Source organism: Colias eurytheme, chromosome 13 (genome assembly GCF_061535395.1).
Source record: "Colias eurytheme isolate Ceu_HAF_F1 chromosome 13, ilColEury1 Martin Lab GWU primary, whole genome shotgun sequence".
NCBI lineage: Eukaryota > Metazoa > Arthropoda > Insecta > Lepidoptera > Pieridae > Colias > Colias eurytheme.
Genome location: NC_142992.1, coordinates 9,983,702 through 10,005,102, shown reverse-complemented (window position 1 = coordinate 10,005,102; position 21,401 = coordinate 9,983,702). Strand labels below are relative to the sequence as shown.

Sequence of the window (21,401 nt, the reverse complement as noted above, 5' to 3'; positions counted from 1 at the left end):
CTTGCTAATAGCTTATAACGGGCGATTGCCTTTTTGCAAACGCTCCCGACGTTTCGGTCAATGTCAGGCCGCCATCAATAGTAAGGCCCAGTATCTTAATACTTTCGAAATATTGGATGTCCACACTCCCCATTACAAGTCGTGGCATGTCAAATTTTAATTTTTGTGTCGAGAGCAGGGCACATGTCTTGTGTGGTGCGAATTTTTGTTTATTTCTGACACCCCATTCGTCAATTTTCCTCAATGTGCAGTTTGTCTTCGTCTCTACTTCTAAAGCAGTATCTCCATCAAACACTAGCACAATGTCGTCGGCAAAAGCCTGACAAAACACATCCATCTCCTCTAACATCCACAGCAGAAGATCTAGCAAGAGGTCCCACAGGAGCGGCCCACCTATGGAACCCTGCACGCACCCCTTGTTGGTCTCTCTACTCACTTCACACCCGCAGGTATGCGGGGGACAAGAGGTGTGAAAGTTAGGTAACTTTCACACCTCTTCCACTCAGGTATCTGCTGATCACCCGCCTTACGTTCCCCGGACACCCAACTTCGGCCAACCGCACCTTTATGACTGGCCACCAGGCGCTGTCGAAGGCTCCCTTTATGTCCAGAAATACCACAACAGAAATCTTCTTCTCCTCCCTCTTATTTCTGATGTGGCTCACTAGTCTATAGAGGGCGTCCTCGGTGCTCCTCTGTGGCATGAAGCCATACTGATGTGGGCTTATTGTGGGCAGCAGGTAGAACCTGAGTCGGACGAACAGCATCTAATGAAGATGAAGATGAAGGTTTCGATGTGGTCTATCCTGATGCCTGCCTCGTTTATCTATCAAACTTTCATTTCTTTTAATTTTTCTAAGGCCGTGTAAATCATTTGCTCAGTAATAGAAAGTGTTTAAAAAAATACCTTGCATACTTGCACTCCATAATGAATGTATCTGGAAATCGATTTCTTAATAAAGCCCCGAATAAGCCTGTACTAGCACTTACTTAAATAATGTAGAAAACTATTTACCTGAATAATATCGTAACAATGTTTACTGTCGAAGCATATTGATATTATTTTTCGTAAAGATCTAAAACCATATTATTCGTTTAAAATACATTTTAATGTTATTTTATGGAATATACGCGTAATTTTTCATATCTTCGTAAATAAAGATAGAAAAATTCTGAAAAAAATTCACATGGTGTATTTTAACTTCTAGATGCCGAAAAACGCATAACATGAAAAACCCCGTAATAGGTCATTACCGGATTATTCGCGGGGGACGTCGAAACATATCAACTGTATGTTTGTATTGAAAATGAAACTTGAAGAATTTTTCATATAATTGTATACTAGATACCTACTACTAGTACTAGTGAAAGCCTATCCTTTTCATTGTAAAATGCTGAACGGTAAATGGTAATCCTCTTAGCATATGTAGGTGTAGATTGTAAGTACATAAAGTGTTAATTTTAATATTGCCTACCAGCTAATAAAGAGTTTATTATTTTTTTTTTATTATGTACCTTTAGGTGTCACTTTTAATCGAACTTACCTTATGAATCATGATTTATAAATCAGCAAGAATGTTATAATTATCATAAATAAATGATAAACGAACTAGTGGTCTTTATTAATATGTATGAATATAAATACCTGAGATATAATATCTAATATCTTTGTGTTATCGTATAACGCACTGAACAATTATTTCCAGAATTAGCAGTAGGTACTTAATAGTTAATACAATCCTGCAAATATTACAAACTGAATGTTATTTTAACGCTGCATGGCTCTCCGAAAAAATTACGCACCGAAATATTTTTTTTTCGATGACAATGAAAGTCGCGGGCTGAAGCTTCTAAATAAAGATGTCATCATAATGGCATAATTTGATACCTAAATTTTTTCGATGCAATGAGTAATTCGCGCGTCTGTTGTCTGGTTGGGCCCTGAAAACCAGCGCTATGCCGACCATACCAGTGCGGCATAGTATAATATGCTGAGTGGTCATGAGTGGTCTGAGTGACCCTTTAGGTCACCAGTCGCCACACAAATATTTATATTAGTTTTTTAGCTCTTAATTTTTTATCTCTGTTATTTTCAATTTTGTTATTGTTTTTTTATGTGGCGGGTGGTACTTTGGTGATTCCAATAAATTTATTTTATTCTTCTTATTCTATTCTTATTCTAATAGATTTAATTTTTCTACAGTTGTCTACAAGTTACATTTGGGACTTGCAGTTGCATAAGTAGTATGGAAACAAAGTACGATTTATATCATCAATAAGCTCTAGAGTCTATATACATAGTACGTAGTATATTATTATTAGTCTGTGATAGTACCTATAAATCTTTAAAACTACTTACAGTCTGCAACCGGCTACCGTTAATAACGCACGCCTAGTACATCTACCCCCAGTTATAATAAAAAATAAAAAATGTCTAAGTGTGACTCCTGCAAAAGGAACCTATCAAAATCTTCTCCGGGACTAGAATGCTGCAAGTGTGAACGGATAGTGCATCTAAATCCAAAGTGCGCGGGGCTAACAAATAAACAGATTACTGCCCTAAAAGCGGCCCCCAATCTGGAGTGGACGTGTCACGAATGCCAGCAAGAACTCCCAAGACGTACATCAATTATTACGCCTGAAGAGGACGATGACGAAAGTGATGCACCGGTTCAAATCGATGCAAAAAAATTACTAAGTAACATCTCAAAAGACGTAGAAAGAGCGATCAAAAGCGAAATGGCGCAGCTACACGAATCCTTGCAATTTCATAGCGCAAAACTCGATGAGGCTATGGAATGCATCGAGGGCTTCAAAAAAACAATTAAAGCTCTCGAGAGGAAGAACACAGAACTTATAAATAAAAATAACAACCTTGAAACACGTGTCGGCGCCCTGGAACAAAGAATACAGGAGGCGGAACAGGAGAAGCTAGGAAAATACATCGAAATATCAAATATACCAAACCAAACAAAGGAAGACATTCAATTAATTACTGAAAATATCGCAAATAAACTTAACCAGCCTAAACAAGACATCAAAAGTGCACGGAGACTACAGGGGCGGAAGGAGCAAACAGCAAATATACTAATTGAACTGATTGACGAAGAAGTGAAGGAAAAATGGATTACAGCAGCTAGAAGTACAAAGTTAATAGTTGCAGCATTAATTCCGAACGAAAAAACTAACAACAACGTTGTCTATGTACGCGAAGCCATGACAAAGCATCATAAGCAATTGTTCTGGAATGCCAAACAGGAGCTGAAAAATAATCTCAACTACAAGTATGTGTGGTTTAAAAGGGGACTAATCAAAGCACGCAAAGGAGACAATGATAAAATTATTACTTTACGGTCCATTAAAGACATACATGCATTGACTAACAACAAGGAATAATTAAGTAAGAAATTTCATGTCTCTGCACTTATATTATTAACTTTGTCTATAAAAATGGCTAATTTTTGTAATGATATAATCGAAATCAATGATTGTAGTAATGTCAATAACTTTTTAAATTGTATTCCTCACAGTCACCTCAACTTATTATGTATACATATTAATATACGATCGATTATAAAAAACTTCACCGCACTTGAACAAATTTTAAGTAAATCAAACAAATGCATTGATATTGTAATTCTAACAGAGGCTAATGTATCAGAAAATAATAGTGTATTATATGAAATAAGCGGTTACCGAATGTACAAAGCTCTTCGTAACTATAGAAAAGGCGGTGGTATAATACTATATGTCAATAACAATCTTAAATGTAATATTATAAACGCAAAAACAAAATACTTTGAAAGCATCTTTTGTTCTATAACCACAAACACTAACTACACTGCCAACATATGCGCGGTATACCGCCCGCCTAACTTAAGTAAAATTTTATTTATTGATGAATTGAAATGTACACTTAAAAAATTCACTAACACCACTGAATTATATCTACTAGGCGATACTAACATAGACCTTAAGAGTGAAAATCCTGTAAAGCATAAATACAACAACATGTTATATGAAATGGGCCTTGTATGCGGGATCACTGTACACACTAGACTAGAATTAAATAATGGCAAACTAAGTAAATCTTGTATAGATCATATATTTGCACGATCCCGCTCACAAGACCTATTCACGGCGGCACTCGGTACTACACTGGCCGATCATCGCGCGGTGATACTCGCTTGCATTGGTACACGAACACAGGATGTTCCCAAAAAAAAGATTTGTATTAATAATACAAAACTTCTTAACTATCTCGAGCAAATTCAATGGGAGGAATCGTATGATACTAACTGTCCAGAAACATTATATAACTTTATTAATTCTAAATTTCGGGAGTGTTATAAAAAATCTGAATATACAATTAAAATAAAAAACCGATCAACACATCGCAATAATAATTGGATAAACAAGAAAATTACGAATGCTTGCAAGAATAGAGATACATTATTTATAAAATGGATAAAAGATCCCAATAACCTAATATTAAAGCAAAATTATAACAAATCGAGAAATTACGCTAATAAATTAATTAATAGAACTAAAAATAATTATTACAAATCAGAAATAGTTGCAAACGGGAATAATACTAGACAATTATGGCAAATACTAAATCGAATCACTGGTAGAATTAAGAGGTCGATTGATGATACAATTAATAATGCATTTCAAAAAACTAACGTGTCATACAAACAGATTGCAAACAACTTTGCACAATTTTTTAAAAATAGCACAAAAAATATTACCCCTAACTGCTCAATGCCATTACTTAATAAATCACAATACAAAACTTCGGCCCAGGTCACTATGCGACTAAAACCCGCGAAGCCTGATGCAGTCAAAAATATAATCATGAGCTTAGACAATAATAAAGCCCCAGGGATAGATGGTATTAGAGCCTGTGACTTAAAAAAAATATGTACAAGAATTCAAACAGTCATCACAAATTTAATTAATTTATGTATAAAATCCTGTAGCTACCCATCAGTGCTTAAAACCGGCATTGTCCGACCGATTTATAAAAAGGGATCAAAAACAGATTATACCAACTATAGACCGATCACAATATTGCCTACTATTGATAAGATTATTGAAAAATATATTGCCAAACATATATATGAATTCTATGAAAATAATAAAATTTTAACCAATCATCAATATGGATTTAGGCCAAACAAGAACACAACACAACTTCTGTCAGCGTTTACCGACAGCGTCCATTCACATTTAAATAACAAAAAACATGTACTAGTAGTGTTTATAGACTACTAGCGGTCCGCCCCGGCTTCGCCCGTGGTACATATTTACGTTTTCTCTACATAAAAACCATCCTCGTACTTCAAGGAATATAATAAAAAAAGAATTATCGAAATCGGTTCAGCCGTTCTCGAGTTATGCGCTTACCAACACATTTTGCGATTCATTTTTATATATAAGATAGTAAGGCGTTTGATACGCTTTGTCACGATAGACTATTAGAGTGCCTGCATGACAGCGGTATTAGAGGCAACCTATTGGACTGGTGTTCGGACTACCTCAACGATAGAAGATACACTGTTAGAGTCTGTAATGCGAATAGTGACATTGTTATTGCTACGGAGGGCACTGCGCAGGGCTCGGTCATCGGGCCATTGCACTATCTCACGTACGTAAATAGCCTTACAAATGTCATTAAACACAGTGAGACTTATCAATTTGCCGACGACACCTGTCTCGTTGCTGCTGGTAACAACGTAAGCGAAGCACTCGAGAAGTTACAAGAGGATTTTAACTCATTGTTACGATGGTCACATGACGCAGGTCTAGCTGTTAACGAGAATAAGACAAAATTAATGTACATAAGCTCTAGTCAGAACAGAAGCTCTCATATACCCAGACTAATAGCTCACGAACACCAATGCTTGCACGGAAATCAGAATTTTAATAACTCACCACATTGTAACTGCAACGCTATAGACATTGTAGATTATCAATCATACTTGGGTGTTACTATTGATAGCAGACTGAACTGGCAAGAACATATTAACGGAGTGTGTGATAAATTGAGGTGTATCCTGGCTAAATTTTCGAAAATTAAACACAAAATTCCCTACAAAACTTTATTATTGCTTTACAAATCACTAGCCGAATCAATAATCGCCTATGGATTGTCTAGCTACGGACGGACTTGTAAGACCAATCTTGACAAAATTTATACACTCCAATTAAGATTACTTAAAACGATCGTTCCATATAACATTAAGGCTAAATATAAAAATGACTATCGTAAATTATTTGAACTGTGTAAAATCATACCGATACATGAAAAAATTAATCTAACACTTTTAAAAGAGGAATTCTTTAATATTGACATAAACAAAATTAAAAAAACGCCTCATAATAATATAATAACTCGTAGCGTCACAAACGCTACGCTAAGACTTCCATCTTTTACAAACCTTCACGGGAAGAGAACGTTAAATTATATCGTACCCTGTCTCATCAACAAATTACCTTTATCTTTAAGAGATTCAATTACTCACAAAAATCTAAAATTCAAACTAAAGCAATACTTTTTAGTGAATATAAATAAACTATCATAAAAAAAAAAAACCTTCTAATAACTCTTGAATAACTCTAAAATATAATTAAACTATTCATTCATAAAATAATAAGAACTTATTACTAATTTTATCTAAATATAAATACAAATAATACAAAATTATAGATTCACGGAAGGATCATACTGTATGTTTACACGGCCAGCAAGATTACCGATGTCGCTCGTCACTAAAAATTTTCTAAGTAGAGGGTACTTAGAAAATTTTTATTAGGATTAAGAACTAACAATAAGTATTAAAACATATGTAGCGGTTTGTGGGCTTATGGTGCACAGAAAAACTTGAATGAGTTTATGATTGCATCAATGTAAATTAGATCATAAGAATTAATATTATGTTAAATAAATAAAATAAATAAATAAATTACGCAACAGATTTTGATGCGGTTTTTTTTAATAAATAATGTTATTAAAGAGGAAGGTTTTAGTATATAATTTATTAGGTTTTAGACAAAGCGGGCGAAGCCGCGGGCGGTAAGCTATAGTTTTCAAATAAACCTTAAATTTTGTAAACACATTTTTTTCGCGATTCCGCCATGTTTCATCGTTCTCTATTGCAAACTATAGTCAACTGTTAATATCATCTGTATATTTGTTTATTTTATAAATTAGACCACAGCAGCACTAACTCCATATATTATAATAAGTGTGTCACGTTGAACTAAATTGTTGGATAAACAGTCACAAAGTCACGATCATGACATGTGTATAAATATATGTATATAGAGAGGATGTTTCTGGTGAAAAATATGAAGCAATTGAATCAATCACAGTGACTGATTTACAAAGTAAGAAATTCAAAATTAGTGTATATTATGTTGTTAATGGCGTGTATTTCTCAGTTATGTAATTTCCTTTTCAATATATCTTCTCTATAATAAAAATGAATAGCCAAATGTGATGCTAAGCGTAAAACTCGAGAACATTTACGGGTACCTATTTTAAATTTAGGTATTTAACGTTTTTGGTAAAGCAGAAGGAAGGTTCGTATGGTAAGAAAACCCAGAAAAGGGCAGAGGGAACAAGAACGGAAAATTGTGCATATTATTTCAAAATTTCTGAAAATATACAACGATTAATTATTAAAATTCAAAAGTTTTAAACGACGCGAAGTCAAGACTTTCTGGACAACTACCTAGATACAGCTAGCACAAAATAAAGAACATTTCAACAAAAACACATTCAAATCTAAGATTCAAATTATTTTAGGTGCGGATTTTCTTATAAAAGTATGTTGATTTTATCTTTATTTCTTGCAGATTATTGTCCACTTATCTACAATCTAAATTTTGTCGGCACTCTCAATAGTCACGTCATATTGTAGTCACGTATAGATTAATCTTTCCATGAAAAATTATTCGGTACTTTATCCTATCCTACTAATATACAAACGCGTATGTTTGTTAATTTATCACGCAAAAATAGATCGATCGGATCTGTATAAAATTTGGTACAGAGAGAGATTATTGTCTGGACTAGAATATGGGCTACTTTTAACCGGGTACGTACGGGAGTGACGCTGCAGGCTCCAGTTAGTTTATTGTTTCCAAACTATCCTATTTTTTTTCTTTTGCCAGATGACATGCCAATATCGTTAATAACAAATTGGTTTCGTGGGCGTGTAGATACGAAATTCGTCTGTAATTGTAAGGATTCCTTGTGGATACATTACGTCAAGTCTTTATTTGATGTCAAATAACAAAGTAATTTGCAGCAAGGACTCTGAACTAATTCATTTTTGTTGATAAGTAGGTACGTGAATAGCATTAAAAAAAAAAAAAAAACGTTATAATGACCTTTTCTCCGTGGTGTTATGGTGTTTACTAATTTCAATATTTTATGTACCTAGCTGTAATCTAGAAATTTGGTAATTATTTTGATTATAATTAGGCTTTTCACAGTTTTGTTAGTGAACACATTAACATGTTTTGTTTTACTATAGCTATTACAATTTTCTCAACGTACTTACCTATATGTATCTATTATCTAAGCTTAATTTTATTTGAGAGATCGCTTCCAACGATAATCCACCCCCCACGTCTCATTATATTTGTTGTGACTGTCATTTACTTTGTATTTGTCCAAAAACTATCAGATTTTTTTTCTATTCATGTTTTTGTCTATCGTATATCCCAATATCTCTTTATTGGTAACAGAATTATGTAAAATCACGAAAGTTTGTGTGTTATTCTTTTACCTGAAAAACACTCAACAGATTTCATGATACTTGGAAGTGCTGTAGCGTATTGGTATTAGAAATAACACTTAACTATGTGATATTTGATAAGTTATAGAAGTAATTCTTTGTATTTACCACCGACTTCAAAACAAGGCGGCTGGAGGAGGTTCTTAATTCCACTGTATATATTATAGATATTTTTTGGGATTTGTTATAATATCAGAACTCTCGACTGGGTTAGCCGATTTTGATAATTCTTTTATTTGAAAGGTAGTGCCTTCCGGTTGGTCTTATTCAAATTAAGTCCAATTCTGACAATGAGAAGGCGGTTCATTTTTTTGTTAAAAACAAGCATTGCTGATATTTTTTTTACACTTCTCGACGCAAAATGTATTTTAACTTTTAAGCTTATTAAAGGGGTAATTTCAAAGCTTTCGTTAAAGCGTTAAGAGAGTCATTAAAAGACTTTGTTAAAACGGCCTTTTAACCATCTCCAATTCCAACTCCCGCACGTTAATTGTAAGCTTGTTGGAATATCGCCAATTCGTTTGGAGATTCATCAAGGAGCATGTCATGCATGTGCCTCGTCAAGCCCTAACTGGGCCACGTAAGAAAATAAATAAGTAATTTTAGCCTTTATGACCTGTAAAATAAATACGTTAATTGGTTCACTTGATTTGAACCATCTGTTACTCTGTATTCTGTGCATGAAATGCGTCAATATTGCTTCGTTGCAGTTTGAAGGAGAGCAAACAAACACTTTATATGTATTTATAAGTATTTTGGCTAGAACAACTATTCAAAACATAGCATCTGGCTTTCATTTTTAATTTGTAAATTTGTCAATAAAGCTTATAAAATAGTTGCCATGAACAAAGATATACAATGAAGAGAGATGGCAGTCAATTATTATCATGCCAAAACCAAACAATGAATTTCATTTCAAACATGCATTTATACTTTCAAATTTCAATTATCGTTTTTAAATAAGAAGAAGTTCGTTATTTTATCTAATTTATAGATGAGATACATACTTTTAGTTTTTACAATTGCCTTTAACAAGGGCAAATTTCTGTCATATACCTACAAGTTATTCGCATAAAAAACTAATACTTATTCATTGAAAAGTTAACTCAGAATTAATACAGTTATTTACTGCGGAAACGGGCACTTGTTTAACTGCATTATATTAATATTTGATATCAAAAGACACCTCCTTATCACATAATAGATGGCTGATAACATGCCACTGTAGTGTACCTATCAACGATGTTTGAACTACATATGGGATAAGGCTTTCTAGACACGACATTTATTAATAAAATTAGTGGCAGTGTTAGAGTAGATCTTACATACACCATAGTCCAGTAAATTATATAGTAACATAAAAAAGAGCGTGTGTGTGCGCACGTGTCAGAAGTAAAACTTCCTTGGGCAAGAATCAAACATACCAAAATCGTCGCCACTCCACAACGTGACGGTATTGCCATGAAATTTTACTCTCAACGTGCCTAAAGAAGTTTCACTGCAATATTTGTTGTTGTACAGGGTATATCACTTCTTCTTGGGTCACTCTGTATGTGGCCAATTAACAAAAAATGCCGGAAGGCCAAATTACTTATAGTGTCAAAATCGATCTCTGTGTTTGAATCGTGGTAATGGATCAAAATTTCGGGTTCTTGAATATTATCTATTTTATGTTATTTCAATGTTATTTTGAACGAACTACAAGCCGCAAAAAGGTCACCATGGACATTTCGTTATGCAGGGCATGCATGGCCGATGGCGACTGAAGAACCAGTAGCATAAGAAAGGACAGCTTAAGGAAGTCAGGAATAATGGAGCTTTATATGCTGGTCTATAAATTTTGTCTGCATTTCTGCAGGATTGAGGCACAGTTTGAAACGACAAAATTAGCGGTTTTTTAATGAGATAGAGAAAAGTTGCAGTAACAGCGGTTCAGAAAAAGCAGTTATAAATACGTAGTTATTTACGTATGTTAAATAAGTAGGTATTCAAAATTCAGTCGCAAAAACAGACAATCTTTAGTTAGCCTTAAAATCTCTCATTCGATTTTGTTTTAATAATCGTCAAAAAAATTTAAGCCTACTCCGCTGTTATAAATTGAAAATAGCTAAAACTAATTTAAGACTGTTACACGTGGTATTAATCAATTTTAAAAGCCGACATTATAAACACTAAAAAAGCGTAGGTGATATTGAAATTGTAAACCGCGCGTAAATTCATAAACAAGAAGTATTAACCACTCAATAAGTTTAAAAAAGACACACGAAATTATTGTATTACTAGCCGTCCGCCCCGGCTTCGCCCGTGGTACATGTTTACGTTTTCTCTACATAAAAACCATCCTCGTACTTCAAGGAATATAATAAAAAAAGAATTATCGAAATCGGTTCAGCCGTTCTCGAGTTATGCGCTTACCAACACATTTTGCGATTCATTTTTATATATAAGATCACGTATGCTTGATAGGTGTGCAAACTTGCAAAGTACAAAGTTTGAATTAAATCTGTAAGTTGGATGTGGTAGATGGAAGTGGATCAAATCTATAATAATATTATAAAGCTGAAGAGTTTGTTTGTTTGTTTGAACACGCTAATCTCAGGAACTACTGGTCCGATTTGAGAATTTCTTTCGGTGTTAGATAGCTATAGGAAGGCTATAGGCAATATATCATCACGCTAAAACCAACAGGAGCGGAGCCACGTTGAAACCGCGGAGTGCAGCTAGTCAAAAATAAAGGCGGCGATTTTATACAGTTTCATAACCCTGTTAAAATACCTTATTCTGAGATTGTTCAATATTGCTCAATTGTCGTTAATCGGTTAAGCAAACAGACATTTTATAATAACCACTCTTGAACTCTTGAAGGTGTAATGTTTGATATTGATAACCAATAGACAGTACATATTGAAATTGGTCAATATTTGCCTTCAGGTATTCGGTAACTGTTATTTACATTTTGTTATTAGACTTGTGATCTGAGCATGAGTATCCACTTCATAAATAAATTATTAATTAAATATTATTATTCAGTCACAATATAAAGTAGCAAGAATTCTACTGATAGCTCGGTAAGAGATATTGCAAAATTGATCAATTTTGTCGAAAATAAACGTGCTTTCCTTTTATAATTAAGAATCAAGAGCCTATTGTGCGAAGCCAGGGCGAAAAGCTAGAAGAAGAAAATAATTCAGTTCTAATCATCATAATTTGAAAAGCAGTTAAAAATATACTAAAGTCGCCTCGTCATAAATCAGCCTAGTTTCGAGAGCATCAATTATTGAATGACTCACTCGCGGTATCTTTACAAATTAACCTATTTAACCGTAATCGAATAAATTCTTTTCCTACAATAATATGTCTCAACTCTCAACTAACTTGTGACTTTATAGTAAAGACTTTTCAACCGACTTCAAAAAAAGGTTTTCAATTCAACTGTATTTTTTTGGGTTTAGTACCCCAGAACAACATTTTTATTTCACATTCATGTCATATATTAAATTTTGTCTAGCTCTGACCATTTGAATAAAAGATGAAGGATGAAGAACATCACTATGTCCTACTACTTTATTTTATCGCGACATTGTTAGATTTTTCGTTCAAGTTTGTTTAAAAACACGAAGCATACATAATTTGTAATTAATCAGGAAGTTTTGAAAATTAAAAATTCTAGATATTACTATCTCTATATCTATAGTATCAATTCTTAATCAACTTACACAATGATAGGGTGCCAAATTTCTTGATAATGCTAATAATAATTTTATTAATCCTATTAAATGCATAGTTTTGCAGGCACATAGATAAAATGTCACCGTTTTTAGACATTTTTTATCACAAAGCAAATGTGTTCATAATTAATGCTCTAAGTCATAATCAGAAGGTAGGTTTTCGTATGAACCCTCATTTTTTTTTGTGTCAGTCTTATGTTTTGTGTATTTTTATGTTTTGTGTAAAACGGAACCCTATAACTAAGATTTCGCCAAATTATAATACATATAGACTTTACAATTTCATACAAAATATTCTTCTCTACTCATCGTCGTCGCGTCGTCGTCGTTTCAGCCGTGGGACGTCCACTGCTGGACAAAGGCTCAAGGATTTCCAGTACGAGCAGTCACCGGCGGCTTGCATTTAGCCGCTCCCTGCCACTCGGACCAGGTCTTCTATCCATCATGTGGGAGGTCGTCCCACGTCTCTACTCATATTATGTATTACGGCTATTACCTATATTCCTAATTTCCATTATCGAGGGCCACACTTTAGCAACTTCGGTGTTTGCTCGCTCGCGACGCCGCGGCCGCGCCGTCGCTAATTAGTAGATGACGCCTGTCTTTGTTTGCTGTCGCGTAATTTGACAAATGTCGTTCTAATCAAAACAAAATGCTTCAAAAATAATACATGTGTTCAAAAACAAAATAATCGTGTAGAGAATTGCTGATAAGAAATCTAGAGTAGTTTTTGTGTGATTTAAGTATGAGTTATAGTTACTTAATAAACCAATGATATTGCAAGTAAAAAGGAGTAGGTAGATACCAACCGTACTGCAGGTTACCACCAAAACATTCGTTCTTCAAAAACGGCACACGATCGCACACACGATTTAGATGCCAAAGTGAGATGGTAACTTGGTAAGATTCAACTATTGTGAGCGAAGAGACAACTGAAGTAAAATGTGGCTATTATCCACATTTCGATGTGCTGCTTCCGGAGAATGGTTCACATAATTTAATATCATCGAAATAAAGTGACAAATTGATACCATGTTGCATTTGGTACCAAATATTATATGTGACGTTGATTTATAATGACGAATTCTACAACATGTGTGATGTGTATTTTTATTTTATTTTTATCCACTCTACGGCTTTCCATTTTAACTGGGAACTAGTTTACGTTCTAAAATTTTATCAGTTCTACTATGTAGGACGTAATTACACTGCAACCTGCTTTAGATGTGGGTGATAATTAAAACAATAGATATCTACGACATTCGTGGAGTCAACGACCGTGGTAGGTATTGAGACCACAGAACATAATATAAATTGAGACAGATTTAATTTGAAACAATTACTATAACTACACGTAAATAGTTTAAAGAATTTTCACGTTCCGTTGTAGAGTATAGGAGTACTAACTAGAAACTAGAAAGTATGATTGATGCTGCATATCAGATATTATTCATATATTAATTATTATTATACTTAATTCTTTTGCTGTAAACATTAATAAGTATAAAGTTATTAGAAATAACATTTTTATAAGCTATTGCATAGCTTCTATCGCGGGCCTTAAGCGCGGGGATCGAGAAATTCCGTAACGAAAAAACCTCACGCTCCCCACTCCGACGGCCACGGAGGTGTGGTTTGAAGGCATGCTATGCAATAGCTTTACCGCGGCAGTCCCCGAGTGCCACACGTCTTTTTATTTTAAATGTAGCCGTTGTAGATTAAAGATAAGGTAATAAAATGTGGTTGACAGGGATTAAAAAGTTGTTAGGAAATATTATGTCGAATTTAAAGCAATGTCGTGAAAATGCTAAAAGTTTTCTCACGTTTATCAGAGATATCTTATCAACGATTGCCTATATTTATCACTCAAGGCGTACTCAATATAAAAAACAGCAATGGTAATTAATGGATCGACGATGCATTAGTAATTAAGTAATTATCTAAAGAATTTAGAAGTACATAGATGACACTCCTATAACTACTGAAAATCAATGCTGTATTCATTGGGCCATACGTTGAGTTAAATCATGAAAAATGTAATTTCTAAAATTAAAAAAAAAATGCTAGCTTTGCCGCCCAATTCGGACAAAATCAAATATTTCTATAGCTCATGTGTTATCCTGATGTATACCCCATATTTCTGTAAAGTTTAATCCAAATTTGTGCAGAAGTTTTTTAGTGAAAGAGTACGAAACTCGCAAACTTTAAACAATAATAAAATTTTCATACAAGCAAATGTTGCACTATTAAATAGTTAATACAGTTCTTTAAGAATTTAACTTTTAAACACAGAGAAACGTCCATAAATTTCAATCCAATCAACTGAATTTATTTAAATAATTCATATTAAATACATCGCGATCGTTATAAAAGTCAGTTTGATGAACGTAAAGCACATGTTTTGATACAGGGAACGGTTAAACATTTCAATCGAGTCTGCCAAGTTATTTATGTAGTTTTATTACATTCCAACTACATAAAATATATGTTTTATTGTCGGACGCACTTTTGAGACGATCGACCTTTTATAAATGTAAAAAATGTATTTTTAGATCAAATTGATAGAACAGTGCAAGGGCTGGTCATAGATAATTGAAATTTTATTGATGTTATTACTAGCTAATCTACTAGGTACTACCGTACTAGCTATCTATTAAAAGGGGTTAGTTATTAGCCCTGGTTTTGGAACATAAAAACTAATGAAGAGCTTCTTATTTAACTCGGCACATGCAGAGCGATGAAGTTGCCTTCTTGATTGTCGAACCCACAAAAAAACATACGATTTCAAGAATATTCCAAGCTTAAAATAAAAATCTCCAGTCATGGATATAAACACGTTTATACTCTTAATTGAAATTATAATATTACGGACACATTAACGCTCAATATTTATAAAGACTAAACACGATAGACAAAATATTAATTATTGAATTTATGTACGCACGAAAAATGTAGCTCATGCGCATCTACGTTTTTTAATTTTCAATCTAATAGAAAACCATACCAGATGATTTCAATCCAATAAAATCCCTAAACGTTTACAAATAAGGTATATTTTCCCAATAGACCTGTCAGTATTTAGCTACGTCGTAACTCGTAGCACCACTACAAACCTCGTAAAAGCTCTAATAAGGAAACTCGAGTTAATTCACCGCCCGTAGTTTCACGGCCTTTATTCACTGTAACGTAAATATATTGTAGTAAGGTGAGGCAAATATACTAGAAACTAGAGATAAATGATAATATATAGACGTCCTGTTGTGTGTGAAATGTTTAACGTTGAATTACCTTGTGAAAAAGAAAGTAAGTACAAGATGCCCCGGTAGGTACAACTTCGTATCACGCGTTATTTTTTCGTGTTACGTTTTTTCTCGGTTACAACCTTTCATGTAGGTACGACAAACACTTCAGAACTAAAATCAGGTGAATCGGTCCAGCCGTTTTCGAGTTTTATCAAACTAACGAACCAGCATTTGATTTGATTTTTATATATATGTAGAAAGAAGACAAGTAATACATATTTATGTTGTATGTTACACGTGTAGTACATAATATATTGTTGTTGATTTATTCCATATTGTAACAATAATAGTTGTACTTTTCATAAAATAATTATTGCACAAATAGATACGTATTTGAGTTATGAAAAATAAACTAATAAGCAGTCTCCGGAATCACTACATCTAAATATTTTTAATCTATACCTACTTTTAATATTATAAAGTTCAGAGTTTATTTGTTTGTTTGAACGCGCTAATGTCAGGAACTACTGGTCTGATTTAAAAAAATATTTCGGTCTTAGATAGCCCATTAATCGAGGAAGGCTATGAGGCTATAAATTATCATGCTAGGACCAACAGGTGCGCAGCACTGCGGGGAAAACCGCAGGGCACAGCTAGTATTTAATACAGAGTTAGGTTTGAGACGTTATTTGTAGAGCTCGCAAGACAAAAATAAATGTTGAATAAATGTAGAAATACATTTTCATTTGCAAAACATTTTTTTATGATCTACATCCGACGATTAAACGAAAGCCAATAATTGTCTAGCAAACGTAAATTGTAACTTTATTACAATTATAAATATACGCGCACGTGCTAAAGTAGCACAGTAGAAATTAAAACTAATAGTATTATTACAATGTCCTAATACTATTATTCTAGTTTTTATTTCTACAATTTATTTTTTATTAGGTACCTACAGTTTTTAGTGGTTTAACCGTAATTACTAAAATAAGCGTGCAATATTGGTATTCTTTGCGCAAGCTTTGCTGAGCTTTTTCTCAGTGACTGACTAAATAGCGCTCTACACAAGATTTCTTTTATACTACCTACACTTACTTATAAGTATGTCGTTACGCATTATCCTGCTTCAATTAATCCACAAAATTTTTCAACTACAATATGTTTTTGTATTCATGTAGTTAATATGTTATAAGTACTTTGGTCGGTTTCTTTGAACGTTATCGCGTTGATTCTCTATAATATGTCAGTCACGGTGTGTCAACACAATTTATATACGAAAAACAAACAGACACACAAATTTTGTAACTACGCAGTTTACCGCGGATGTAAGGGTTTTTAGCTTAATAAAATAAGTTCATATGTATTACGACTTATAGATAATATTACTCGCTCTGCTACTGGAGACCAGTCGATGGATGTATGTATGTATGTATGCTTGTTACTTTTTCTCGCAAATACTACTGAACCTATTACAATGAAATTTAGCACATGTATAGACTATAGAGGGTTACTAGAATTAACACCCGGAAATCTCACGGGAACTGGAACTATTCGGGCTTTTCATTGAAAACGCGGACGAAGTTGCTGCAGATTCTATGGGAATGTAGAATTAAAGCTAGTCAAGTATTTGCTTATTTATTTTATCTATCTTTTAGATACATGCAATACTGTATTTAAAACTCCATAAATAGAATGAGCTGCTATTCATATTATATTAGCATGTATTATATTATTACTTATGACTCATTTAATAGTGCAGGTACCGGCGCCATTATATCTTCATATTAATTATATAAAATATAATTATGTACATAATAATTATAGCCTAGCCTTATTTAGTAAAACCAGAATCAAAATAAGTATGTGATAGTAAATAATTGTTTTACTATAATTGCTTTGGTATTTGCTGTGGACTTTTAATTCATTTATTTTTACAACAAACATATTTTTGTTTGTTATTTTATAAACATCTAGATTTCCGCCCGCGGCTTCGACCGCGTTTACAAAGAAAACTATAGTGCCCGTTCCTGTGCGATTTCTGGGATAAAAAGTAGCCTATGTCTTATTTTGGGTCTTCAGATACCTATATACCAAATTTAATTGTATTCGGTTCTGTAATATTTACGTGAAAGAGTAATTTTCACAACATTCTTTCACCCAAATATTACTGAACTTGAAAACGCAGGCGAAGCCGCGGGCGGAAGTCTAGTTTACAATATGAGTAGGATAGTTGCAGATAAGACTTCAAAGCGAAATGGCATGATTATGAAATATCGGGATCGAAAAGGGACAATTACTGAAGTAGAATGTTGCTAATTAGCCGCATTTCCGCACGTACCACTTCCGGAGCGTTTAGCTTAATTCTACCTACCTTTTTACTTATACATAATATCATTTAGGCTACATAGCAACTGCAACGTTATAAAGATAAATCTCAGTACTTAAGATAGTTGATAACGCATATAATTGTAAAACCAACAAGGATTAAAATACTTTGAATTATTTTTTTGTCGTTATTTTCATCACACATGTTATTTCTGTTTAGATTAAAAGATTAAATTATAGATGTTTAATTATTTTAGAAGGAATAATAAATAAAACATTTAAATTAAGAATACCAAAAATATAAGCATAATAAATAACAACTTACCGAAAATATAAATACACGCCACCAAAATATGCTTCCAAGAAGGAAATAAAATGTACAGAAGATTCATTTTCACGCACAGTCTGTTTAATTCATATTTATTTGTCCCACCAAAATAACCAATATTATCACATGTCTATTCGATTAAATAATAATTCCCGCCAAATAATAAATTTTAAAACATGACTTAAAAATACTCTATACTTATTTTAATGTGAAAACAAATATAATTCGTAAGCCACTAATTCCGTTTAAGCGTTTTATTATCGTATTTATCACAATGCTATAACGAGCGACGTGCATTCGGTAACGCGGATGGCGGAACACTGAAGGAATAAAATATAAATTTGTTTTTTTTCAGACGTCCTGAAAGCCAAGCACAAGTAATTATCACTTATGTGATACTATTAATATTATCTGCGCAAATGCGGAGGATTTATTGCGGTTTATTTTTAAATAATTAATGTTTTTGAATGGTGTATACATGGACGTATATTATTTATCTGTATTCGCTGATGTGAAGTGATGTTGATGATTGACCAGCTTTCGCGCTTTTTAGAGTAAGCTTTATGTTTATTGAACTAGCTGAAAGCCGCGACTTCGACTGCGTAAAATGAGTTTTTCATATTTCGACGGTTTGACCTTTTTTGTTTTAAATAGGTACCTATTATGTAGGTAGTTAATTATTAATTATTATGCTATACAATATCAGTATCGACATTTTGTCAGTAAATGTCCTATTGGACTTGGTATTTGAGGTTAAACAGATCAAACATAGAGATTACAGATATCAATCAATAAAAATTTAGGGTTATTCATTTAAACAAAAGAACCTTTGTTATTTTTATCTGTAAAGTTATTTGGATTCCAATGTTATTTATATGTAGGTAGGTACATACGTCCATTATGATATATTATAGGGACGATGAACTATAATCCTCGATCAAATCTAGATTCAAAATAAATATTAAATACCCAACTTTGGATAGGTACTTTATTATTTCTATAAATATAATACTTACTTACTTAAATACGTTTATTTTCTTTAATTGTTTATGAATTGCATAATAACAATATCAGCCCATATAGCCCTCTGCAGACACTGGCCTCCAGGCCATAGATATACCTAGTCTGTTTTCCCTTTTTATGATTAAATCTTTTTCTAATTTTTGTAAAGCAACAGAAAACAACATCATCTCTGAAAAATCCGGGCGGAGCCGGGACCAGCGGGTAGGTATAGTTTATAAATATTTTATAACATTTTTTACAAGCAATACCAGTAGAATAATACATTCTTATTCAACATTCCTAGGCAACAAAATATTTAGAAAGTAAATTCTATCCAAATATCTCATAGAGATAGGTAAGTAATAAATATTTTACGACTCATAAAATAACAGTTTTTTACACCACATACTTCATAATTGAATACAGACCACAGTTTACATTACAGGGCTTTGGAAGATATCCAAAAAGATTAGTGAGAGTGGAAATTTTATGGACGTCTGAGGAATTCGTATTAAATCATATTTTTCGATATTGATTGATGATTAACGCTCTAGTGCTAAAATAAAACTTATGTTTATAAATATTTATGCATTGGCAATTTTGTATCGTACCTACTTCTTAAGCCGGCTACTCACGTACCTGCCGCTGGGTCAATATTGGAATTGCACCCTTAATGGCCTCCCTTATTGTAATGTGTATAGGTAACGTTAGTTACTCGATATTACATATATTATTGTAATACTGTGATATTATTCTGTGGCAAGCAGTTGCAGCCTTAGTTGCAGTAGTGGTTTTTTAATTGCTCCGACTGCCGTGCAACCGGTATTGCCCCTGCGGCAGGTGTGTGAGTAGCCCTCTTTATCCAAATTATCTGAAATCGTTTCCTTGAGTATGATGTCAAAATTATTACTTAAATACATTTCCAAACATTACATAGTAACTAGATATTATAATGATTAATTTGTATTTAGAATATTTTGAAAACATAAAAATAGCCTTGTGTGTGAAATAGCTGACAAATTCCAAGATAATAAGCGTGCCTAATGTATTATTATTATTTATTAATTGTAATTAGACATTTCAAAATGTACAAAATAACAACTCGCATTATGTAAGTAGGTACATAATATCTGCAATTTTATAATTACCCCATGCACCTGCATACGACTGTAAGTACGTAACAATAATAAATATTATTTAAAAACCCTAATTGAGTCTGATTATTCTTAAATCCCACAAAATAAACTACCACATAAATTAATAAAACAGTTTATCAAACGCAGTTTATCTTTTTATGGCGTGCTTTCTTATTTCCGACATTATATTGAAATGTATGTCGTATTGCACGCCTCATAAGCGAAGCGTTGAGGTGGGTACTACTGTCACTTCGCGCAAAACATCTGATTTTTCAAACTTAAAATGTCTTTATGTATCATACATTGCACTTGTAAGATAATACATACACACACATAATAAGAAAAAACACTATTTTTAACGTTCATGATATTTTTGATGTCATTTTTAGGGTTCCGTAGCCAAAATGGCAAAAACGGAACCCTTATAGTTTCGTCATGTCCGTCTGTCCGTCTGTCCGTCTGTCCGTCTGTCACAGCCGATTTACTCGGAAACTATAAGTACTACAGTGATGAAATTTGATGGGAATATGTGTTGTATGAACCGCTACAAAAATATGACACTAAATAGTAAAAAAAAGAATTGGGGGTGGGGCCCCCCATACATGTAACTGAGGGATGAAATTTTTTTTTTCGATGTACATACCCGTGTGGGGTATCAATGGAAAGGTCTTTTAAAATGATATAAAGTTTTCTAAAAAACATTTTTCTTAAAGTGAACGGTTTTTGAGATATCAGCTCTCAAAGTCGTAAAAAGTATGTCCCCCCCCCTCTATTTTTATAACTACGGGGTATAAAATTCTAAAAAAAATAGAGGTGATGCATGCTAA

The 21,401-nt window shown here is 33.2% G+C and overlaps 2 protein-coding genes across 2 annotated transcripts in view; one reads left to right on the top strand and one right to left on the bottom strand.

Annotated features, from left to right (window-relative positions):
• Positions 1-18,741, bottom strand: part of LOC149903636 (lutropin-choriogonadotropic hormone receptor-like) — a 36,941-nt gene extending 18,200 nt beyond the window's left edge. Inside the window, exon 1 of the mRNA XM_090108702.1 lies at positions 18,434-18,741. Within this exon, the coding sequence (XP_089964828.1) occupies positions 18,434-18,500 (67 nt within the window). The 5' untranslated portion in view covers positions 18,501-18,741. The remainder of the gene's footprint in view (positions 1-18,433) is intronic.
• Positions 2,369-4,211, top strand: LOC149903637 (uncharacterized). The gene has a single exon (XM_090108984.1). It carries the CDS (start codon positions 2,431-2,433, stop codon positions 3,394-3,396), a length of 966 nt encoding a protein of 321 aa, XP_089965110.1. The 5' UTR covers positions 2,369-2,430; the 3' UTR covers positions 3,397-4,211.
• Positions 18,742-21,401: the final 2,660 nt, after the last annotated feature.